Below are 26,232 nucleotides of genomic sequence, written 5' to 3'. Positions count from 1 at the left end.
AGCAGTTGAAACTCAGTTAAATACATCCCAGGCCACAGTGCTGAGCCCTGGACAGAGGAGAACAAGAACACAGTTATATATCTTGGCCACATATCTCGCTATCCTGGCCTCCTCAAAGATCTTCCTTTCCAGGTCTTGATCTGAATTAAACTGCCAGACAGGAAAATGGCCCCTCCATGTTCTTTCCTTCTCTGAGAAACACTTTGGGTCTCCATTTGATGTCATTCTTCTTAGAGGTCACCTTCAATGTGGTGACTAGTTCCTCAGCTCACCCAGGGTTGTCATTGATGGTGACACACCTCTTTTCTCTTTCCCTTGTCACCTATCCCACAGTTCAGAACTTTCTTGATCTGTATTCCATTAAAACAGCCCCATTCTCTGGGGGGGATGGCTCTCTGCTGAGAAAGGAAAGGTTGTACTTCACTTCTTGCCCATCATGGGCAGCCTCGGGAACCTGGTGACTTATGGCACAAATTTTAGGCCCCACTGCAGGCAATGTAATGGGAATTTTCCAATGGTAGGAGGCTTGTCAATGGACATGGAATTCATGGGGAGTGAAGACAGCATCCTGGGCTCATCACAATAAGAAGCCTGGCAATGACAGAACTGTGCTCAAGAATCTAACAATACCCTACCAAGGCTTCCTGCACAGCCCAGCGTGGAAAGCCAAACTGCTTCTGCTGTGCATGGCATTGCATGTGAGAACTATCTTGCCAGTGTCCCACCTGATCACAGGGGAGCTCTGTGGCTTTTCAACTCACCTGTTTCTCATATATAAAATGGCATGATATTTTTCTGCTCCCCAAAAATGGCCCATTCCAAAGATGATAAGAATACCTACTAAGTTTTCTGAGAGATTTACATGAAGTTACTGTGGTTCAAAAGCCCCATGAAAGTATACCACAGGTAAATCTAAGTGAGCTTTGGAATTCAGAATTCAGATTTAATAAACATGCATGTAACCAATGCTGCAACATATCCACCATCCCATTTGGAACTGCTTCAATCCCCTAGACCCAAACAATCTCCCAGATTTTGGTTTGGTACAGTATTTCTGTATCCCAGGGAGAAATATTAAACTAAGCAATGAAGCCAGTAAAAAGTGTCAGTTTGGAGTTGGCGACACAGGACATAGCTCAGAGAAGTTAAAATGACTTGCTTATGTTCACATACCAGGACTTGAATCTCAGATAATAGCTAGAGTCCTAGCTCATCACTACATGTCATAGCTCCAGCAACTTGATCTCCCATCAACATTAAAGAAAGCACCAGAGGCTGGAATCTGATTCATTAGGAAGGTAAAAGCTGTCACAATATCAATTAATGGATATAGCTTGCTTCTCCTGGAAATGAAATTTAAACTATGATCCCAAATGGACAAATTGGATAAAAACCCTACTATTTCTTGAAAATGTGCTGAATAATTTATATATTTCCTCTAGTCCCTATAATAGTTGAAAGTCCTATCAGATTCATTCCCTTGTATAGATGAAAATAAGTAACTTATCTGAGTCAACCACAAATAAGTGGCAGGGTAGAATAGCCAGTCCAGGTGGGTAGGACTGTAACCTTTCCACGATCATTACTGTGTGGTTGGCCCAAAGTCATAGGCAGAGCCAGTAAGCAGAGTAGCAACATCTCAGGCCTCATGACCTCAGAAGGCCTGGTGACCTTACAAAGCCTTGCTATGTTTCACTTCTACTTTATCTAGCTCCATAACGACTCAATATCGCATTTTTTTCTGTCTACTTTTGGCACTCAGAAAAAGAACAGTAAGTAGTGTTCAAGAGAAGATGAAACAAGATTGATCGGAAAAGAAAATTTTATCTGATTCCAGCCCTGTCCATAGGGTTGTGCTGTGCTATATTTAGATAAAGGCTTTGCAGAGCCAAAGAAGCAATACCAGCAAACTAAAAAGGTACTAGGCTCGTGCCAGGAAACAATAAGAAGCTGTGAGTTCTCATTCTTTGCCCAAAGCATGACTGTTTAAAAACCCAGAGGCAATAAAAACAAGCCATCTCAGCAAACACAATGGTGTGTTCAGGACTGGGGAACCTCCTGCCTGCAGGGCAGCTGATGGAGGTGTGGGGTAACAGGGCCTCTTCTCTCTTGCCAGAAACAAGGCTGTCTGGGGAAGCCACACAGCTCTAGTGTGCTAACTCGTCAGTAGGAAAGGCATGGGTACTGAAGTCCAGGACTGGCCCGTGGCATTATCCTAGTGCCCAATGGACCAGCTACTATAGGATAGACCAAATTTGAACCATGGTGATTCACAAAGATGAAGCTGAGTGTGAGAACTGCAAAGACTTGTTCACTCATGGATTTGAGGGTAACATGAGCAACCAAAATCTAAGGCTCCCTAGTCCTCTGAAGAAACCCCCATTCGGTCCCTGCATCATTCAGAGCAATGGAAGTCTTCCAGTATTTTTAGTTGTAAGTGGTGAGAATCCTTAAGGTAAGAGGTCAGCCCACAGTATTTCACAATCTCATATCTACTGGACTGAGGTATGTAAATGGGTCTGTGGTATTCAGATCCTGGTGCAGCTGTATTATGTACAGACTGAAGACAAAAAGCAGTTCTCTTCTCCAAAGTAGTCTCTGCCGTTCTGTACTCATAGATCAAGCCTTTCCAGAACCCATCTGCAGTAACAACTAACTTGTTTTCTGGAGATAAGAGGCTTGTCAGGCACTTGCCCTGGCCTAGTAAATGCTCTCTCACCTCTCCCACAGATCTCCATCTTCCCAGCCTTTTTCTATCAGTGTCTGCGTCACCAACAGCCAATCTAAGCCAATGCAGCATATATGCTAGGCTTCTCTTCCATGATTTCCTATTTACCATAGTCATTCATGCAAGTTACTATAATAAATAAGCCCAGAATTTCAAGAACTTAAGCCAAAGTAAGTTTGCTTCTATGTTAGAAAATAGTAAATATCAACATAGGTGTTCCTGGGCAACAGCCACCTTGCAGGGCCCTGGATCCATACATTTTGTGGTTCTACCATCTTCCAGCAGCTCTCTGCAGCTTCTAGCTAGAAGAAGTGGTAAGGTCTGAGAAGGTGGCATGTTCTCTTTTTAATCCCTTCTCAGAGGATGGGGGAAGCACTTACCTACTGTTCAATCTGTGTCCTCCATGCAAGGAAAGGTTGGCAGCGTTTCTGCCATCAGAATCTACCCATAATCATAGCTAGACTACATGATGCATCTTCGTTTTGTGAATGATGTACATTAAGTATCTCATAAACAACCTTAGAAAAATAAGAAGTACAGACATATCAAGCTCTGGGCCTTGGTGTCTATAAATACACACAATATGAAATATATATATATATATATATACACATTAGGCAGTAGGTTACAATGTGAAATCCATGTGAGTCATACATAACATCTTTCCTAATTTCTTTGTACCTTGTAGAAGACATCCAGAGATGAACTCTGAGACTAGGGATTAGGAAGATTAGGTTGCTTCTCCTGCAACCCAGGGGAAACAAGCTTGGAGGGAATTCATCTTTCTTTTTTTTCCATCAAACTATCCCTTTATTTGGGGGGGGGGAATTCATCTTTCTATTTGGCCTTTTAGTTTAAACTCTACCAAGGTATAGTTTCATAATCTATTACACACACACACACACACACACACACACACACACACACACACACACACACACACACACACACACACACACACACACACACACACACACACACACACACACACACACACACACACACACACACACACACACACACACACACACACACACACACACACCCTAGAAAATTTCCTTCATATTCTTTGGTGCTCTGTGCTTGCACTCTGAGCCTCCTGCCACCATTAATCTATTTTGTTACTATAGGTTAGCTTGCCATTTTTTAGAGCTTCATATAAATTCATATAGCATGAACGTTTTAGCTCGGACTTATTGAACTCTTCTTCAACAGAAAATTTATGATTCATCTAAATGGTGACATTTATAAGTAACTTGTTCTTTTCTTTGCTGAGCAGTATAGTATTCTATTGTATGGATATACTAGTGATTGGTTATCCATTCATCTGCTGGTATTCAGGTTATTTCCAGTTTCCAGCTACTATGAATACAGTTGCTAGGAACTCTGCATAAGATCTCTGGATGGACACTGTGCATGATTTCTTACTGAGCAGTGACCTGTTTATTGCCAAACACAGTCCACATTGACATACTTTTTTTTTCCAAAAAATACTTCTAAATATAAAAGTAGTGTATGCATTCTTTCTGATGGAGGCATAGAATTCCATTGTGTATTTATACCACGTTTTCCATCAGAAAGAATGACATTGTCCCATTTATTAGTAAATGGAAAGACTTGGAAAAAATTATATTAAGTGAAGTAAGCCAGGCCCAAAGAAACATGGGTCCCATGGTTTCCCTTATCTGCAATAACTAGTATATATCTGAGACAAGCAGAAACAGTCGGATAAGTTGATATTAGGTGAAACAAACCCCAAGATAAGTATTCAAATGTTTTTTTTCTTTCTTGCGATTGTTTGTAACATATTTATAAGATGATTTCTTTGTTGCTTTGTATGTCCCTCCCCCATGGTATAACTCCTGCTTTCATTGTATTTGATTTTGGTATAATTTGTGGAGGGGAAGGGCAAAAACAAACCATTTAAATAGGGATACAGGTGGACCCATTGCAACAATGAGATGTACAAGTTGTTATGTTGAAAAAGGAACTTTACAACTTTGGGGGGGTGGGGGGAGGGGATGGGAAGGGATGGGAAGGGGAAACAAAGGAGGAAGCACAAATGCTTGATAAGAAATGTACTCATTATCTTGCCCATGTAATTGTAACCCTCTGTATGGTATTTTCACAATAAAAAAATTAAAAAAAAAGTAGTGCATACACATGGAACAACCAAAAAGAAGTATTAAGTCACCTAAAAATAGAGCTTTAGAAAGGAAAACACTAATATTTTAATATCTCCTCTTTTAGACATTTTTTATAGAGAGAAAATTATTTTGCCTATGAAAATGACCTCACACTTCAGCTCTTCAGTTTTCTCTGCTTTGGTTCCAGACTCCCCGGTCAAATGCTAGTCTAGACCCCTGTGTCTCAAAGTATGCTCCATGGACCTGCTCTACAGGCATCATCTGAGAAAACTTACTAGAAATGTAGGTTCCCATAATTCTGTCACCACAGGGCATTTGTACTCCCCATTCCCTTTTGTCTTCAATAGTCCTTCAGTTACTTGAACAACACAGTTTCCTTTTGCATTTTGCTCTCTGCTCATATGTCACCAGCAGAGGAAAGCTATTTCACTCCTGAGCAATATAACTAAAGTTGCCTTCCTGCGATGCTCTCTCCTCTTCTCTCCCTACAGCCTAGCATTTATTATCCCATGACATTCATTTATATGCATTCATCTAAAAACTTCTGTCCAGAAATCCACACTATGTCAGATGTTGTTTGAAACTTTGAGGACACAGAGGAGAATAAATTTCCTATGCCACCCTACTCTCCAATGTAGGCTCACTAGGTAATATTTCATCTCTTTCAGGTTATTTATGTTTTCAAGAAGAAGCCTAATTCCCATGCCAGGTCCCAGGACAAGTTTCTAATGTGCTTTAGTGATGTGTTGAGCAAGTTGTGCTTGGTTGTCTTTAATCTCAGTGAAATGCACAGGGACAGCTTTCCTGCAGTGCAAATGTCCCTTCCTTGATGTAAGTCTCCAATTACATAGCTGGTGGTTGTCTTGCCTCTGTGCAAATTATCTGAGTTTAAACATTCCCTAATGTGGAACCAAAAACTGTTTCAGCAGAAGCAACAAGATCGAGCCCCAGAAAATCTTCAAGGGGAAAAGCTTATCTTTAGTGTCTCCACACTTCTTCTTCCTGTACCTTTATTATGGTTTAGATGTTTGCTTTCTTGGTTTGCTCAGGGCTGGTGCTCTAACACTTAATCCATGTCTCAGCCTAACTTTTGGCTGACTAACTGGAGACAAAGTCTTGTAGATTTTTTTTTTTTTTTTGCTGAAGTTGTCTTTGAACTCCAGGTCTTGGCCTCCTGAGCAGTTAGAATTACAGGTATGAATCACTGGCACTCAGCTAAAGTTGAAATTTAATTACCAATATAACAAGACTAAAAGGTAGCATTTTTTAACAGGTGATTAAACTAATGGGTAGAATTGATGTGATCAAAGAAAGGCATGTTTGGCTTCTTCTTACTCTCTCTTGCCCTTCTGATTTCTATCATGGGATGATGCAGAAAGAAGGCCCTCATCAGGAACACTACAACACTGTTGGTGGGAATGTAAACTGGAAAGCAGTATGGAGCTTCTTCAAAAGACTGAACATAGAGCTCCCCTATGACCCAGCAACCTCACTCCTAGGCATTTACCCAGATGATCACAAACAAGGCCATGCTAAAGCTACCAGCACAACCATGTTCACTGAAGCATTATTTACCATAGCTAAGATATGGAATCAACCAAAATGCCCATCAGTAGATGAATAGATCAAGAAAATGTGTTATATATATACAAAATGGAATTTATGCTTCAATAAGAATGACATCACCCCTTCATAAATAAATGGAAAGACTTGGAAAAAAATCATATTAAGTGAAGTAAGCCAGGCCCAAAGAAACATAGGCTTTATGGTTTTCCCTCATTTTTAATAACTAGTATATGCCTAGGATAGTCCTGGTAGAGGTTCACAATAGCTCAACAGCTATGTACATATGATCATATAAAATTTTGCTCATCGAAATGAACTCCAAGATATGGAAACAAGAGGGTTTTTTTAAATGTACTGTGTAAAATTATTTCTTCTTTCTTTCATTTTTTTCTCTGGTTTATCCCGTTGTCACTGTTTTTGATTCTGGTACCCTGTGTCATATATATATGTTTATCTGATTTGGGGAAAGTAAGCAGGATCACAAAATGATGAGACCAAGGACTAAGGGTGAACCAATGCAACAGAAATACTCATGAGACACTATATTGGAAATAAACTTTACAACTTGGGAGAGGGAGGAGTGGGGGGATGGAAAGTGGGAAAAAACAAGAGAGGGGGAAACACTGTTCGACAAGAAATATACTCATTACCTTGCTTATATAACTATAGCTCCTCTGTGCATCACCTTTACAATAAAATAAAATATTTTTTAAAAGAAGGCTAGTGTCAAATGCCAGCCCCTCCAATCCAACTTGGCCTTCCTGCTCTCTAGACTTGTGAAGCTGTGTGTGTGTGTGTGTGTGTGTGTGTGTGTGTGTGTGTGTGTGTGTGTGTGTGTGTGTGTGTGTGTGTGTGTGTGTGTGTGTGTGTGTGTGTGTGTGTGTGGTGGGTGGTTGGGGATGGGCTCATTATAAGTTACCCATCTGTGATATTCCATTAAAGCAGCACAAGATGGACTGGGACAGCCTTCTTCCTACCCTACTGTACACACAGGTTCCCTTTCCTTGGAGACATGTTTCTCCATCATTGTGTATTCCCTTCTAGGATAGCAACTTGTGCAGGAAGTGTTTGGATATTATAAGGGAAGGGAACAATGATGGCAAGGCTTTATTTGTCCTCCTCAATCATTTCACCCTGAGAGGCAAACACAACTCTGGAAGGACATCCATTTTATAGATGAGCCCCTGAGGCTCAGGGAGATGACAAAACTGTCCCTTGTCACTGAAGATGGTCCAGAGCCCAAACTCTGCTTTCCAAATCTCCTCAGCCTCAGAGCTTCAAGGAGCATAGTCCAGTAATTATCAAAAACCAGTGACTGGAAGGACTTTAAAAACGGAACAAAACTAACAGGTAGGAAGAGTGTGGTGAGAGTGGTAGTGAGGGATTTGTGTGGCAGGATGCCCCAATTGCAGACTGCCCTCAATTTAAAATGAGAAAGGATCTCAGGTAACATGTGTAGCCACCCCTCCATTTCACAGATGTAGAATATGAAAGCCAGAGCAGATAAACTGTATTCATTCATATCTAATGGGCTGAAACCAATATTCCAAAGAAAACATACCAATGTGATTATATTAGAGGGATGATATTTTCTAAGACTTTGTTTGGATAGGGAAAGAAATGACCAGATTTTTTAACCCATCTCTCAAAACTACAGCACCCCTTCTGTGGTCATCAATAGAAGTGCAACACCTAATTTTATGCTGATGTGGGAGAAATGACATTTCTAAGAACTTTCAAAATTTAGCAGTGTTCATGTCTTTACTCCCTTCCTCCCTGTTGCTGGATAAACACAAAGATACAGCATAGGAAAGGACGTGTAATCAAATAGCAAGGGAATTCACCAGATAGATTTAATATATTTAAAAATCCCCGTTTTGACTTCTCAAACAACTAAGGCACTGGAGCCAAACAATGGTATCCATAGCATAAGTATGCTTATGAGAGAATGCAGTGTGTGCTGTGATTTCTCTGTGGGTCACAGAACACTGGGATACACTTTTCTACTCAAAGTAGATGGGACAGAAGGGCCACTGTCCTTGCCCTGTCCTGGAAATGGAAGGGATGGAACCTCCTGTGTGTTCTTCCTGTGGTCTATGACCATTTGAATGCCATCAAATGACAGGTTTGTTGAACTCCTTCCCTGTCTAGTACTGTATCACCATTAGGTATATAGATTGTTAGGTATAATAAAATATACAATGAAAATTCCATATCTTGTCTGAGTATCAATATGCATGTTAACGGTAACACTTTCTGTTTGCGAATACAGTGGGATAACATTGTGACATATTGGGTGTCATGTTTTCCCTTTCCAGTGATTTCTCTTACTGGGCACACTGACTCCGGGACCTGTGGATTACACTGTAGTAGAAAAGAGGCAAATTCCTGGCTTTTGAATTCTAAAACCTGAAATCTTGGCAAAAATAAAATGTTTGGAAGTAAAATAGATCTGAAAATGGCCAAAGTTAGTTTTTTTTGCATTAACTAAGATGAAACTACTAGTGGGGGGAAGGGCAACTGGGAGACGAAGAGGGAGCAAAACCAGAATTAGACTTTTGTCATTGGTGGAGCAGACTCCTGTCTATTCTCTGTGTCCTGATCCTGTCTGATTGCCCTCCTTGTGTGGAAGCAAGACAACACAAGAGTTGGGGGAATGAGAGGAAATGAGGAGAGGCACTGGATCAAAATCATGGGTCTCATAGCATGAGTATGTTGGCAAGAGAGCATAGGGTGGGCTGCCTCCACAGACTCCTAGCTGGAAGGTTCTTCACCCAGCAAGCTGAGGAGCTGTCAGAGAAAAAAGAAGCACACCTTGATAGAGAGGACCCTTTAGGCAGAAAGTTCTTCACCTGCCCATGGTGCTCAAGGACAGAGCCAAGTATTTCCTGAGTGTCCAAGAGAAAGAATTAAGAGATATTCAGAGCTGAAAGACCCTGTGGAAGGGACCCAGGGTGACTTTTGTGGCTAGGGCACTGTAGAATGATGCTCCATTCAGCCAATGCTCTCCTATACTAATGCTATCCTTAAAGCCCCTGAGACCTATAAATCTGTCAGACTCATGAGAAGAATCTCTCACTATAGAAGCCCACCAGAGTCCTCATAAGTCCAGCCCCATCCACATACTCATGTATGACTAGTTTCCTTTAGAAATATTCTCATGGATCAAGTAAATACCCTGCACTGCAGAATAGAATGCTTTCTTCCTCCATTCTTAGGAAGGCAAGAGAAGGATAAGAGTATATAGAATAGCCCATGATGCTTCAGGAAGAGAGAAATCAAGTCTCCTGTAACTGGATGTTCTTGATCCATGAAAGACCAGAACATGGCAGGAAAGTGGGGAAGGTATCTTCTGAGCTCTCCCCTCCCCCTCAGGATCCAGGCACACCTTCTCCCCTTTGGCCAAGCGTGTGCCCTTCCTTCTTGCAATGTCCTCACTGTCTTCCTGTGCAGTCAGCCCCATGACACAGCTCCTTTCCTTCCCACTCCCTAGAAGTTACCATCTCTGAATATTCCTTTTCAGAAGAGCAACATGATCGAACATCATTTCTCCTTTTTCTGGAAGTCCAGCTGGGCAGCGCCCTGATTAGCTTTCGCTAATGCAGTGTGGGCAGAAGTAATATGTGCTGCTTAGGATGGAAACATTGAATTGGATTATGCCCCTGCCGTCACTGGTGCTGACACATGAAGATAGCAGGGTTCTGTCCATCTAATTCCTGAGAAAGGAATAAGAGCAGGAAATAAACATTCACTGAAATAATTTACTGGTAATTAAAATATCCTAAGACAACCCAAATTGACTAAGGGACCTGGGCTAGTTGGGGTTTAGGCTCTTAGCACTCTTTATCTGAGCTATTAACACATGCTACTCCAAGTGTGGTCTGCACACAGGTGTCAATCTACAAACTGTTGCTACTCTACATAAAGAAAGACAGACAGTAACAGTGAACATTCAGGACCAGGCATGGTTTAATCCCAGCTTTGAAAGGCAGAAACAGGACTTTGGTTGAAGATTAGCATATACAAGTTAAAACAAGACCCTATCTGAAGAAAAAGAACTAACAATACCAAAAAAGCAAAAAGATTGGGGGTATGGCTCAGTAGTACAGCACTTACCTAGCAAATATGAAGCCCTGAGTTAAATCCACAGTACTAGAGAAAAAGGAAAAGAACATTTAAACTGATTCATGTTATGTGTTGTATCTGATAATAAAATATTTTCCTCTAAAATCATTCTCGTGTCTTGTGCATGGAAGTGGTACAGAATGGTTTGTCAAATGAAATTGAATCACATCTTTGAGACAGAATTAGAATTAAGGCAGGATTTCAAGCAATATCAAAAAGCTTGGCGGATATTTGGGGCATAAGTCCATTCATTCCCTGCTGGCTCAGGCCTGTAATCCTAGATACCTAGAAGGCTGAGATCTGAGGATCACAGTACAAAGCCAGCCTAGGCAGCAAAGTCCATGAGACTCTTTTTTCCAATTAAGCACCAGAAAACTGGCAGTGGTGCTTTGGCTCAAGGTGGTAAAAGAGCTCAGGAACAGCGCCTTAGGCCCTGAGTTCAAGCCCCATGACCAACTAAAGGGGGTGGGGGGGGGGAGACCATTCCTTGTTAAGGTAAAATGATAATTTATAGGTTCCCAGAGTTAACTCTTCAAGCCAACACAAATTTAATTAAAATAAGTGAAGGTACTTTCTGAGCTTTTGCTCATTTATTATTAAATACTATTTTAGATTTGTCCACATAAAGACACAAATGTCTTTATCCTCTGAAATAAAATTCTGCAAATATATTGCTTATGAATATGGTTTTTAGAGTTGTCCATCCAAATAGCTTGACATTTAATACATTTGTCCAAGAGTATAAGAGGATAAAATAACTGATCCCTAAACCACTTCCTGCCTCCCTCTAGGACTCATCTTCTTTCCTTCCAAAGACTTTTACACCCATTAACATATGTCTCTGTATCAAACAAGAAAGAGGGAATATGGTGCTGTGAAAAGAACAATGAGCAAGGTATCAGGAGACCTGGCTCTTATCTTCATTACCCACCCCCTTACTTCCTACCACAGAACCATCACTCTGCCACTCAGTGTGGTAACCCCTCCATCTTCTGAGGACAAGATAATAATAATAATAATAATAATAATAATAATAATAATAATAATAATAATAATAATAATAATTGCGAGGATCAAGATAAAGGGTAGAGAAACACAATTAAAATACAACATAGTTATAATTCAGCATTTATAGACCATACTGCCTTGTTCTCAAAATATTTCATATGTATATCTTCTGTTTTCTAGCCAGACAGTACAGTTGTGGATGCAGATCACTGGGAGAATGCTTATCTAGCATGCATAAGGCTCTAAGTTTGATCCCCAATACTACAAAAAAACAAAAATATTTTTCCTAGCTAGATAATATGCTCATGGAGAGGTGTACAATGCAATTTTGCTGTTATCTGTTCCAATGTTGGTGGAGTCCTTTAGGATAAATAATATACATACAATGATTGTTTGAAAACTTTATCCGAAGTTCTTGATACTCTTCATCCTTAAGCAAATTGCCTAAAGTGTGTAAACTTTGCACTCTACATGACAAGTATTCCCCCATTGGTGCACTATGAACGTGCTTCTGGAGTTCTAACAAAGGAGAGTAATAGTGACTGAGTTCCTTGAGGGAAAGAGTCCCATCTTATTAATGTTTGTTTCCCCAGAACTTAGCCATATTTCAGCACATACAAAGAATCCAGTTATAATGGATGGTATTGTCTCCTCACCCCTAGTCTATGTGGTGAAGCCCTAACACACAATGTTTGAAGACAGGGTATTAGATGAAGTATTGGGGTTAAATGAGCTGCTTTGGGCAGGGTGAGTGTCATAAAAAAAAAAAAAAAAAGAGGAAGGGTCTCAATGGCATGCTCTTTGTCCAGGTAACACTGACCCAATGTGACTGAATTTGAAGGCTGGGTATTGGAGGAAGTATTGGGGTTAAATGAGCGACTATGGGTAGGGTGAGTGTCATATTAGAAGAGGAAGGGTCTCAATGGCACTCTCTTTGTCCATGCAACACTGAGGAAAGACCAAGAGAAGACGCAACTAGAAGGTGATACTGGCAAGCCAGGGAAAGAACCTGAATCATGGGACCAATCAGTACCTGGAACTTCCCACCCCAGAACTGTGAGCAGTAAGTTTCTGCCCTTTAAACCACCATAGTAATTCCATACTGCTGCCTGAACTAATTAATACAGCAGTGAATGTCTGAAGAAAATGAAAGGAAGAAGTATATTTTATACCTCTACTCAGTAATCCTAAAACCAAAAACAACAGTCTGATTTTGCTTACATTTATTTTGGACACATTTTTCAGAATCATATATAGTACCTCTACCAACACATGATCTTCTCATCCTTCCTTAGTGGGCACAGCAGTTCTTACTGAGAGAAGATGAAAAGGACTGGGCGACCAGGGCAGTGGTGGGAAGGAATGCAAGCCGTACCAGCCAGGAAAGAGAGGAGGACACAATACACCATACACAGTCAAAGTAAAATGTGGCTGATGCATCTGGAGCTTCTGGGCAGAAGAACTATTCCTTTGGCAGGAACCACTGAGAGATCTTTGTGAAGGAACCTCTTGCTAGGGACTACAATAGAAAAAGTAACCTCAGCCGGGGACTGAGATCAAAATGCTCTGAATGAGATGAACCACCACCAAGTTTTGATTCAGGCTTATGAAACAAAGAAAGAAAGATGGGAGGGAGGCAGGGAGGGGAGGGAAGGGAAGAAAGGAGAAGAAGGAAGAGAAAGAAAAAGAATGCAGCTTATGTAAACTTCAGAGGTTATCCTTTTATATTTCTAATTGCAACTCAGAATTCTGAAATGCCTCTTCACTCCTAATCTTTACAGATGTATGGAGTTTAGAAACTTCTAATGAGGTTCAGGGAGGAGAGGTAGGTTAATCTGGAGCCATTGGACATAGTGACCCTACTTCCTGGGCCTTCCCAACAGGAGAAATGCTGACCAGGGGCTCCAGAAAAGAACAGCAAAGATGGCAACATAGAGAACCCTGGCAAGCCCTTCCCTAAGCCTCTCCCCAGATAGATAGCACACCCCTTTTGCAAGAGGGCTTGAATGTACTGCAGCAGCAGCTTCCCTCTGTTACCACGGGGATCTAGCTAGTAAAGAGAATGCTTCAGAGCTGAGGACTCTATGTGATTGATCCTGAGATTCAAGCTTTTGCAAGAAAATACAATGCATACTTTCACAGAGATCTGTACAAAACCATAGTCTATAAAAAAAAATCCACACTCCCCCGAAGGCTTTTATTTTTAAATATAGATCTACATTTCCAGCAAAGCCTGAATCAAGTCATGTATTTAATGCCAGTAGAGGGTAATTTTAGAGGCCTGCCAAAAGAGGGGGTGTCGGCACATAAAACTAAGTTATATTTTTATTTATGCTACTTCCTACAGATTGAAAATAAATTTTCAGAGCACTTCTCTAGTTAATCTCAAATTAATTGTAGATTCCTAGAATTTAAAAACGTGCTTATCTCACAGCGCCCTCTGGTGTTCAAGTGGATCATTTTGGCTTGTCTTGAGGCAAAACTGTATCAGGCAAGTCTATAATTAACATGCATTAGTTCTCCAAATATTTATTGAAAGTCTATTATGTACCAGTTACTCAGAAAGTGTTGGGACAGATATGGCTTGTTTGTTAAGGAGCTCATAGATTAGTAAGACAGACAAATGTACTCAGTTAGAAAATTAATTAAACAAAAACTTTTTGCCTAGTTTTTCACTTAAAATGAGACAGACACAGATGGGATACCTCTTCTTTCACACTGTGCTGTATCATTATGTATGTTAGCAGGTATCTGGCTGGCTGTGGACAGAACAACACTGACTAAGTATACAGAGAACATTCAGCACCCCAAGAGGTACAGTGAGGTTGAATCCTGGCTTTACAGATTAGAGAAAGGGACTTTCACAGTCATCCCCAAGACACTCTGGTCTTGTAGGTAACCAGAGGCCTATAGTCACCCTATTTCTGTTTTTGTAGCACTGTGATAAAAGTCCTCAAACAGCATCACAGAAACCCTAAAGAATTTATCACACGCTATTTAAGAACTTCATTGTAGCCTTGTTGGGATTATGGAAAAGGAAGAAAACCACAGGACTACTCAATCAATCTTGGGAAGAGCTGGATGATTCTGCACAAGCAAAAATGACTTGAAATATATGTATAGACACATCTCTACCAGTCCATCTTCAGTCGACTGAATGTTGTGTGACAGCCCTTCTCCACAGCAGGGGTGCTCTCATTTCACCGCAGAGTTCACAGATGCATGGCAGTTTTGGAATCAGCATATAGATTCCAGGTCTTGTCTGTATATAATCTTATCTTTAACTTTTTGAAAGTTAATTTTTGTTTCTATATTTAAAGCCCTTGTATTGGTCAATAATTCATGTTCAGCATTATTTGAACCATTTGCCACTACAGATAGAAAAATAGTTTTTGTGTTTTAATAAAACTGATGTAGAAAAAAGAATGTGCAAATCTGAAAAATGACACAGAGTCACAGAGCACATGGCCTGAATAGGTGGCTCTTCAGGTCCTCCCAGAAGGCAAAGGTAATCTGAAGGAGTGGTAGACACCTTCAGCAAGAATAGAAGTGAAATTCAAATATCTAAGAATCCAGGAATAACTACACACCAGAAATAATGCTCTATTCTACTCTGTAATATTCCTAAGGTCTGTTTTATACATTCTTTATTGTTCCTTAAAATATAAGTGGGACCTGTGACCTCTAAGCCCATGGCAGGTGGCAAAGGTGACGTGATACATATGACTTTATTGCATTAGATGACAAGGTGCATCCTCCCCAGACTAATCCTTAATGGCTTGGAGAAAGCAGAGTTATACTGGGAAGACCCATGTGGCAAGAAGCCAAGGATGGCCTTCTGTCACACCTCTGGGAAAAGAGAGCATTACAACGAATAGAAGACCGCTAGCAGCACACAAGAGAGGCAGCAAACCTTTCTTCCCCCAGCCAAGCTTCAATGAGGCCATGGCTCTGTCAACAGCTCAGAGGCAGCTTACTAACCTATGCACACCTCATTTACCCTCCAGACTGCAATCCTACCTGTGTGCTGTTTTAAGCTGCGAATCTCACTAGGCAATGACAGCTATGGATACAGAGTTCAGGACACTTTTTATTTTGTAATGTTTTATTAGAAAAGTAATACAAATAAACACTGAAATGTTGGGGAAGGAAAGCCACCTATTCATTTACCCTGCCATACTTGCTACTATAACCACAGGTAATAATCTTGCTTTATCATCCTCTTGTTACATGCTGGGGCTATTTGCAGCCATGTTCACATTCACTCACAGGTTCATAGTTTGTAATGTTTTCACTGTAACATTTTCTCATGTTTGTCATAATATCCACTCCTCATTTTTAATGACTATTCAAGGTACTACCCAGAGATGGGTTTATTAACTACTTAGAGTAGGAGATGGTAAGTGATGGCCCACATGTGTAAATAAAGCTTTAATTTACTATAGCACGGCCTGACTCATTGTTGACATATTGTCTATAGATGTTTTCATGCTACAAACAGCAATGTTGGGTAATTAGGACAGATAGCCTGGCTTGCAAGGCCCTTTAAGGAAGTGTGTAAATTCCCTACCTAATCTTTTAAGTGGCTCACAATTTGGACTATTAAAAGTAATGCTAGTTGGAGAATGTTTGAGCATATAATTTTCATACTTTGTACAACGTAATTGGAGGATTAAGAAAAATGGAATGACTGGGTCTAGTTAATAAAGATGTTTTTAGGGCTGACACTCTCTTCTCTATCTCATGCAGTAGAGTAGCTATGATATAATAAGGGTGGTGGGACAAAATCCCAGTGTTCCTGTAGGTAGCAATCAGAAGTCCTGACTAATGCATGCATGTGCATTTGCACTCTTGAGGAGTGTATTTTCAGTTCTGATCTAAGGTCAACTGAAGAGGAAAAAGTGCAACAGAAAAAAGATTCAAACAGAGATTATCCTTCGGTGTCTACTGAGAATGAAAGCAGATACCAGTAAATTCTTCAGGTGTCTAAAGCCATGTAAGTGCCAATCCAAGCTGGTTGAAATGATAAAAGGCAAGGAAGGGCTGAAGAAGGGAAAGAGGGGGCAACTTCAATAAGCTCACAGGGTCAGCTATGCATGTGATGACAGAGGCAGCACATGAATTGTCTCCGCTTGATACAACCTGCCATATCTTGCATACAAATGCAGACTATCCCCAGTAAGAACACTCTACCGCAACTACTCTTTGTTTCTGACAATACAGATTCTTTTATCTGGGAGAATTTTTTCCAGAAAGAAAACGTATGAGATGGACAAGCTATATTTACCCTGATTATCTTGAGATAAAAACTAGAGCAGGCTGATGGGTCTCAAATCCAATCTTTTGTGAGCACAAGCCACTGACAAGCAAAGATGTCATCTTCTAAGGGAAATATTCTGCAACATAAAGAAAAAGGATCAGGATTCACGTTTTCCCTATTAGAGAATGTAACTTAAGAGAAAAATCAGAAAGATATTTAATTATCCCAATTATGCCAAGAAAGTGTGTAAAGATGTCATGCATGATATATTTTATTAAAATGTTCCTGTAAAAATGTCAACCAGTTAACAGATTTTCTTAGGAAGTGTTCTCTAGATTAAAATTATTATTGGCCTTTACATTCCACTTCAGTTACTCACTACATAATTAAATAAATGATGACTTCACAAAATATTCTGGAAAACTATGACATTCTCCAGAGAAAGAGAATGAAATTATTTTTGCAAAAATACCTAGCGAGATGTTACTTTGCAAAAAAAAAAACAGCCAGTTTTCTGAAGTATAAAAATAGACGCTTTTCTGCCGAGTTTTTCAATGGCAAAAGGAGCAGTCATTGTACAAATAACTTAGAATCATGTCGTACTTTTCTCTGTGTTCACTGTTGACTCTCAGTTACCTCAACTGACCTGTGGGTCTGGCAGCATAAATCCATCTGTGAGCTTGTAATAGACTATTGTTGAGTCAGACTCCACTATGGCCAAGGTAAACGACATTGGCAGATCTGGATCGCCTTGCAGTTTTCGAGATGCCTTCAGGATTTCCCTAATCCTGAAAGCAAAAACATAATGCATGTAGGAGCCACCACCACTCAAGTAATGATGAGTTCAAAGCAACGAAACACTGGAAGGAGGAAATGACAGTCAAAACAGGACAGCATTGCCTGAAGCCTCACATATCAGCATCTATGAGCAATGTATTTAGAGATTCAGATAATGTAACTACAGGTACTAATCAGAAACTGCATTAGTATCACCTGCTAAAAGACAGCATATTTTATCAGTCAAATATTTTAGTACAAATAAGCATTTTCCTGCTTCAAAAGTGGCAAACCAGTACCTATATAGAAAAAGATCAATTTCTATAGGGTGTCCACCCTGTATTATTTTTTCTACAAATATGATACATAGTCTTGGGAGCTATAAGAATTCTAGTTTATCCAAATCTCCTGCTGTCAATATGCACCACAGTTATTCCTCAGTATGCAATGTATCTGCAGCCCTAACAATCAGACTGTGCTGAGAATACAATAAAGACAAGAAAGTAAAACCTATTAAGAAACTTAGGCTTTTATAGACTTTCTTGTTCCTCAAGAACAGATAGATAGAGGCGTGTTTGTGTGTGCACGCATGTGCATACATGCACATATATGCGTGTTTTTCTTAAGGTAAGGTGTATAGGAATTCAGGAGCATATAGAGACATTTTGGGCAGCAATTTCCATCTCATTCACTGCTCTTCTCAGATGGTATTTGTCTGCATACTTCTTTAGTATAAAGAGCAAAAACATTTTCAGTCTTTCTCAAAACACCCATGTGGGAAACCCTAAGGTTTGAAAATCAAGAGTGTAAAAGGAGTTTTGTTTCCAGAGTTGAGAGAAATCACTGTCCAACATGGAATGGAAGTTCCCATCTCTGAGGCCATGTTTCCTACTTGGCAATGTGTGGGAGGAAAACTACCAAGGAATCTTCACAGTGAAAACACAAACAGCTATCTGCCTCTGTTACTTAAGCACATTCAGAACTCCTCTCAAATTTCTTGTTAGTATCTTTCCCAGTTGAGAGAGAGAGAGAGAGAGAGAGAGAGAGAGAGAGTGGCTTTAACTCAGGGTGTGGGTTCTGAGTATTTTTTTGCTCACACTAGCTCTCTAACATTTGAACCACAGCTCACAGCTCCACTTCCAGCCTTTTGGTGCTTAATTGAAGGTAAGAGTCGCACTGACTTTCCTGCCCAGGATGGTTTCAAACCACAGTTCTCAGATCTAAACCTTCTAAGTAGCTAGGAATACCAATGTGAGCTGCCAATGCTCAGCTGTACTGTTTTTCATATATACTTATTGTAGACTCATCACTTGTCCCATTCAAGATGGTTTTGTTTCCTTCACAGGACACCACATAAACTCATTAAAAAAAATGTTCACCATGGGGGGTGGCATGTCTGCCATCGGCTCCATGATGGTGGCTCCTCCCATTGGGGGAAGGAGGTGGCAAGATGGCAGTTGCATCTAGGCCATGGCAGCAACTACTTCTAACCCAGAAATGGCATCACTGGGACCTACTATTGACTCTGGAAACCCTAGGCCTGGGATTCAGGGTGGAGGAACCATTGTCCAGAGGCTATTAAAAGGTGACAAGGGCTGGATTTGGATGATGATAGAGAAGGGAACAGTAAATTTTTGAGGCCTAAGAAGAGTGCTTCATCCTAAAACTACATATTTTTATATTATATCCCAGTTTACAGGCAGTCTCTAATTTTAGTGAAGAGAGGACAGAGTTTTACAAGATTCTCTGGATATCAGTTACCTGTTGATGCATGGCTTAAGAAAAACAATCATTTATTATTTCTCACAGTTCTGTGGATTGATTGCATGGTTATTCTGCTGATGATGCTCAAACTTTCTCAGATAGGTTCAGTCAGATAGATTCAATAGTTGTGTATCTGTTTGCAGCCTTCTCTTTAAGAAGGCAAGTCTGAGTTTCTTTATATGATGGTGACTATAATACAAGTAAAACACACTGGCAAGTCCCATTGTGCTTAACAAATTTCTACTTCTATGACATTTGCTAATGCCCCATTGGCCAAACAAAGTCATGTGTTCATATCCTGGGTCAGTGTTAGAGAGGGCTATGAAAGAAAGTGGATACTGCAAGGTAGAATTCATAATGTATCCTTCTGATATCCTTTGTTGATTCCCTCTATAGGAAGTAGAAATTGGAACACGAACACGAACACACACACACACACACACACACACACACACACACACACACACACACACACACACACACACACACACACACACACACACACACACATATACTGAAGTATGTGTGTGTATATGTATTCTTGAGTAATGAATCTTCTGGAGCACTGAAACTGGATTTTAAAATACATTTTTAAAGGGGATATTCTTGCTGAATACCCAGTGTTTTGCTTGTGTTTATGTGAAATGGCATAAAAATTTAAAGAAAGGACAGTAAAAGAAATGTTCACCATGCCTTTTGGTCAGAAGATTGTACTTTCTGATCGATTACTAATAATGGTCAAAAAAGCACAAGGTTATGAAATTCTACTTAATAAACCCTACAAGAGTATGAAGATATCAAGATGGTGGAAAGATCACCAGAAGATTATAATCTCACTTAATTCCCAATAAATTTGTAATCTCAATTTAGAAATCACAGAAATCTACATGAGAAAAGATCCCATGTATTATTAAGAATTTGAATTTTTCATTGAGTTGAATCTCAAGGGAAAAAAATCTCATCTAAAGAAAAAAATATCAATATTCATCATAGCTGCTGATTGGCAGCAACAAGGGGCAGTTCTAAAGCTTAACATAACCAATCTGAGAACAAGCCTGAAGAAAATACAATCACAAAGTTCACGCTATTTTGCTAGTGTCCAAGTTAGTTAAATGCTGTGGTCAGAATGACCCAGGCTGTGGCTGTATCTATAAAAAGGACTGGTTCCCTGGTTTGCTTCATGATGATGCAGCTGAATGACACCCATCATACAGTGAAAACTGAACTCAGTATTGGAGACACGGAAGAAGCCAGGTCCACCCGCAGGCCCAGTACTAAAGGCCCATCTCAGGTAACAGATTGCCTTCTTGAAGTCATACCAATGCTTTCCTAGTTTAAAAGAAAAAGAAAAACGAAAGCAAGGCAGCTGAAATCACAAGGGGATCTGCTTAACAAGGTGCCTGTATAGCTATTCCCTCAGTGAAAAGTCATTCTGCTAAAACAAATTGCTACCTTCTTGGTAGTTTTATAAGGGTAAGACAAAGAATACTGCTGTGTCTACTGAAAGAAGTTTTCAGAATTGGAGGTCTTACCAGCAAGCAACAAGATGTGGGGTGAGAACATACCCTTGTATGAAGAGATTGTGGCATGATGAGGTCACTTCACCAGTTGTTAAACTTAAGTCTCAAATAATAAACTTACAATAAATATTATACTTTCAAGGAATGGAAACATTTTTGAGCAAAAGGGAAATAATATTAGGTATCCTTCAAGAAAATATGTACCATTATAATATTAAGTCCCATAGCTTAGAGTATCTTATCTCTGGTAATGTTGAGAAGGAACTTGGTTCCACCAGTAATACAGTCCTTTGCCAAGACAGCAGAGAAAAAGAAGGAAAGAGGTAAGGTGAATATAGCAGGAAAAGAATTTAACTTAAAGGCAAGGCAGGAACATTGCTAATATAGATTGTCTTACATTTCAAGTCTCAGAAGATCTTGTACGTATTAGTTTTTCTGGTAGCATTGATTTAATGCTAATTGCTGTTCATCAGTGTTTGTAAGAAAATTATGCTGGTAAAAATATGAGGAAAAAAACTGGGTGCCAGTGGCTCTTGTAATCCTAGCTACTAGAGACAGATGTGAGGATCAGGTTTGAATTGAAGTGAGCCTAAAGAAGAAAGTCTGTGAGATGCAGGGAGATGGGGGGGGGGGGAAGCGGAGCCGTGGAGGATTGGGGGGGGGGGCAGGGGGAGGATGGGAAAGGATGGGAAGGGGAAACAAAGGAGGAGGCTACAATGCTTGATAAGAAGTGTGCTCATTATCTTGCCCATGTAATTGTAACCCTCTGTACAGTATTTTCACAATATAAAAAAATTAATTAAAAAAAAGAAAGTCTGTGAGACTCTTATCACCAATTAACCACCAGAAAACCAGAAGCAGAGCTGTGGCTCAAAGTGGTAGAGCACTAGCTTTTAGCACAAAAGTTCGGGGACAGTGCCCATACCCTTAGTTCAAGTCCCATGACTGACCAAAACAAAAACAAAAACAAACAACAAAACAGAATATGAAGTGATTAGCTGCTAATGTTTTATGGGAAAGGTCTGCTTTCTCTTATCTAAAAATACTTTCAAGGTGGCTCACATCTATAATCCTTGCTACTCAGGAGACTGAGATCTGGAGGATCATTGTTCAAGGCCAGTCTGGGCAAAAAGTTTATGAGACCCCAACTAAACCAATAAAAAGCAAGGCACAGTGGTGTGTTTTGTCATCCTAGCTAAAGTTAGTGTAAATAGAAGGAGTACAATCCAGGCTGACCTGGTTATAAACATTTAAATTGCAAAAGCAAAAAGAACTTGCAGCATGGCTTAAGTAGCACCTGAGTACTAAGAGTGAGGCCTTGAATTCAAACCCCAGTATCCTCCCCAAATTTTTAAAATTAAAAACCAAAAGTGCTTTCTAAAGCTAACATAAATAAGTTTTAGTCTGTGTTATAAAATACCTAACAGTGTATGTGTGTGGGCAGTCGATGCCTGTGGAAAGCACCTTAGACTGTTTTCTGCTAAGGGACTGGAAGGAGTCTATAAACAACTCTGACAGATGCTCATGGAAGTAAAGCACATTTCTGCAGGCACAGCACTCCCATAAAATCAGTCACAGGGTCACAGAGGGGATGAAACAGACACTGTCCAGCATAGATGAAAAATGTATCACTTCCAAAGAGCTTCCCGGGAATGGAAGCTTGCCCCACATGCTCAGCTTGTATCTAAGTCAGTTTTAGGCAAGCAGGTGCACACTACTTTAAACTACTGCATAGAGTCCCTTCAAGAGTGATAGTCAGGAAAACCCACACAGAGAAGAGGTGCTGGGAAAGCATGAGTCCCTTTTGGACATGCTAACTTGAGATGCTTCAGATCACAGTGAGGTTAAATGAGTCTAACATTCACGGAAGATCTCACATGCAGATACAAATTGTAGTCATCAGCATTTTGGTGGTGTTTAAAACCATGGAAGTGGATAAGGCTGCTTAAGATGTGAATATAAATAAGAGAAAGGGCCTGCAGACTGTTTTAATTTACTGTTCAAAAAGAAGCATAATTATAGATATTTGTAATATTTTTACTGACATGCTATTTTAGTTCACAAATAGCCAATAGAATTTTAATTTTCCCTACCTAGCTGATGTTTAAAATACCAAGTCTTTTCTTCTCATGAAACACCAATGCTATCGATGCTGCAGTGAGTAACTGGTCCATTTCTATTATGTCTGATGACTGTGGAAGGAACTGGGATAGCGCAGACAACGAGATTTTTAAAATAAGAAAAACAGTAAGTTTTTTTTTCCCTTTAAACCATGGCAATGTTTAAAAACTGTGGAGAAATTAAATGTGATGAAGAATGGGCCCATACTCCCTCGCTGGAAAGTGGAAGAAAGGGAGACAGCAGAATACACTATATCTTGGCGTAAGGTAAGTGTTGCCGTAAGTAAATCACAGGCCAGGAGGCCTACCCATGTATATTCAGCGGTTTTACTTCACTTGATGAATAAATTTCTTTTACTGATCTCTTTATGTTGTTGGGGTTTTGTGGGGCTTTTCTGGCAGTACTAGGGCTTCAACTTGGAGTCTTGTGTTTGCACTCCACCATAACTCCAGCCCTTTTTAATTTAAAGTTAATATTTAGATACAGTCCTGCATTTGTCCAGGCCAACGAGGATTGTGTTCCTGCTACCTATGGCCTCCCAGTCCATGTAGCTGGGACTGCCAAGCTTTTATTTTTTTTAGGTACATGACCAGGACTTGAACTCAGTGCCTAATGCTTTTACTCACTGGATAGTGCTCTATCAACTGAGCCACATCTCCAACCCAACCAAGCTTATTTTTTAAGATGGCATCTTGCTAACATTTTGCCCAAGTTATCTCCAAACCATGATCCTCCTAATCTCTACCTCCAAAGTAGCTTAGATTACAGATGTGAGCCACCATATCCCCCTAAAATTTATGTAATTATAATCTTGTCAAAGTCTTAATAGTACCAAATGACAAAAATTCTTACAGACCTTTAGCTTTTATGGTATCTAGCAGAAGAGCAATTTGGTGTAAAGATGATGGAGTTTTCTCGTAATCAGATGGGAAGCCATGTCTAGAAAGAGGACACCTGGAATAACTTTGTCAGATAAAATGTTTGAGGTTACTAATCACCAAAAAAAAAAAACCACATACCACAAATGTGTGTGTGCACGTGTGTATGTGTGCACAAACATATGTGTGCATGTGTGCATGCATGCATGCATAAATGCATGTGTATTCATGGGCAAGTACTCTTCATCCCAGTTAGAAAACAGCAGATTATTAAAGAAAAGAACTACCATCCTTTCTGACCAAGGTGATGTACGGACCATATAAAATAAAATTGAAGCCATTTCTAGATGTTATAACTGTATAACACACTTCATTTCACAAATTTTCACACATACATACAACCAAAGATAAGTTTAAAGTATGTCAACTCTCACTGCAGGCACTGCTGACACTGGAACCAAGAGGTGGCATGTGGCCATGGGGGGAGGGGAACCACTGGTAGCCAGAAATCAAAAATAAAATTGCTTTAGTATGGTCTTGTTTGTGATCATTTGGGTAAATACCCAAAAATGGGATTTCTGGGTCATAGGGGAGCTCTATGTAGAGTCTTTTGAGGAACCTCCATACAACTTTCCAAAGTGATTGAACAAGTTTACACTGCCACCAACAATGCAGTAGGGTTCCCTTCTGGCCACATCCCTTCTAGCATCTGTTGTTATTAGAGTTCTTGAATATATCCATTCTAACTGGGGTGAGGTGGTATCTCAATGTTGTTTTGATTTGCATTTCTTTTATGGCTAGAGAGGCTGAGCATTTCTTCATATGTCTATTGGCCATTCTTATTTCCTCTTCAGAGAAGTTTCTCTTTAAGTCTTTAGCCCACTTATTTATTGGGCAGTTGTTTCTTTGAAGATTTGTTGTTGGGGGATTTATTTTTTTGAGTTCCAGGTATATTTTAGATATGAGACCCTTGTCCGTTGTATGGCTAGTGAAGATCTTCTCCCAATCTGTAGGCTTTTTATTGATCTTGCTAGCTATGTCCTTTGCCATGCAGAAGCTCTGCAGCTTCATGCAATCCCATTTGTCCAATCTTTCTTTGATTTGTTGTGTTTCTGGGTCTCTATTGAGAATATTTTGGCCTGTGCCTAGGAGACGTAGGGTTTCCCCTATTCCATCCTGTAATGTTTTCAGGGTGTCTGCTTTGACATTGAGGTCTTCGATACATTTGGATTTGATTTTGGTGCAGGGTGATAAATAAGGATCTAACTTTAGTTTTCTACAGGTATTTAACCAATTTTGCCAGCACCATTTACTGAAGAGGCTTTCTTTCTTCCATTCTATCAACACAACTATGTTTATTGCAGCATTATTTATCATAGCTAATATGGAACCAAGCCAGATGCCGCTCAGTAGTTGAATGGATCAAGAAAATGTGATACATACACAGACACGCGCGCATGCATACACACACACACACACACACACACACACACACACACACACACACACACACACACACACACACACACACACACACACACACACACACACACACACACACACACACTGGAATTCTATGCCTCCATCAGAAAGAATGACATTGCCCCATTTGTTAGGAAATGGAAAGACTTGAAAAAATTATATTAAGTAAGCCAGGCCTAAAGAAACATAGGTCCTATGGTTTCCCCTATTTGCAATAACTAGTATATGTCTGGGACAAGCAGAAAAGGTCAAAAGCTATGTACATATGACTAGATAAGATGATGTTAAGCAAAATGAACCCCAAGGTAGGGACACAAGTGGTTTTTTCTTTCTTGCTATTGTTCCTATTTCCTATATTTATAATGTACCCTGTGATTTTTTTTTGTTTCTTTGTATGTTCCTACCCCACGGTATAACTCGTTTTCACTGTATTTGATGTCAGTGCCCTGCATCTTGTATATATAGTTCTCTAGCTTGAGGAGGGGAAGGAAAAACAAAATGCTTAAATAGGGATACAGATTGACCCATTTTAACAATGACATGTACAAGACACTATGTTGAAAAATGAACTTTACAACTTAGGCGGACGGGGTGGGGGTGAGGAGAAGAGTGGGGGGAGTGTAGTTGTGGAGGTGGGAGGGAAGGGATGGTAGGGGAAAAACAAAGGAGGAGGTAACAATGCTTGATAGGAAATGTACTCATTACATTGCTCATGTAACTGTAACCTCTCTGTACAGTATTTTTGCAATAAAATTGTATTTAAACTAATAAATAAATAGTAAAATTGTTTTCGCTCATAAATTGGATCATGGTATAAGTCATTTAAGATCCTGTCACATTAATAGCTACCTGCAAT

The 26,232-nt window shown here is 39.9% G+C and overlaps 1 protein-coding gene across 2 annotated transcripts in view; it reads right to left on the bottom strand.

Annotated features, from left to right (window-relative positions):
- Positions 1-26,232, bottom strand: part of LOC138835718 (tRNA-splicing endonuclease subunit Sen15) — a 47,316-nt gene that overhangs the window by 13,794 nt on the left and 7,290 nt on the right. Inside the window, exons 4-5 of one of the 2 annotated variants that reach the window (XM_070034212.1) lie at positions 17,481-17,622; positions 15,647-16,970 (exon numbers count right to left, since the gene is read on the bottom strand). The exons of the other annotated variant lie outside the window; for it this stretch is intronic. Coding sequence (XP_069890313.1) covers positions 16,950-16,970; positions 17,481-17,622 — 163 coding nt within the window. The 3' untranslated portion in view covers positions 15,647-16,949. Of the gene's footprint in view, positions 1-15,646; positions 16,971-17,480; positions 17,623-26,232 lie in introns of those variants that run through there. 2 annotated transcript variants of the gene reach the window in all.

This window comes from Dipodomys merriami, unplaced genomic scaffold (assembly GCF_024711535.1).
Source record: "Dipodomys merriami isolate MVZ:Mamm:240054 unplaced genomic scaffold, mDipMer1.0.p SCAF_24, whole genome shotgun sequence".
Lineage (NCBI taxonomy): Eukaryota > Metazoa > Chordata > Mammalia > Rodentia > Heteromyidae > Dipodomys > Dipodomys merriami.
This window is presented reverse-complemented; position numbering and strand designations above follow the sequence as displayed.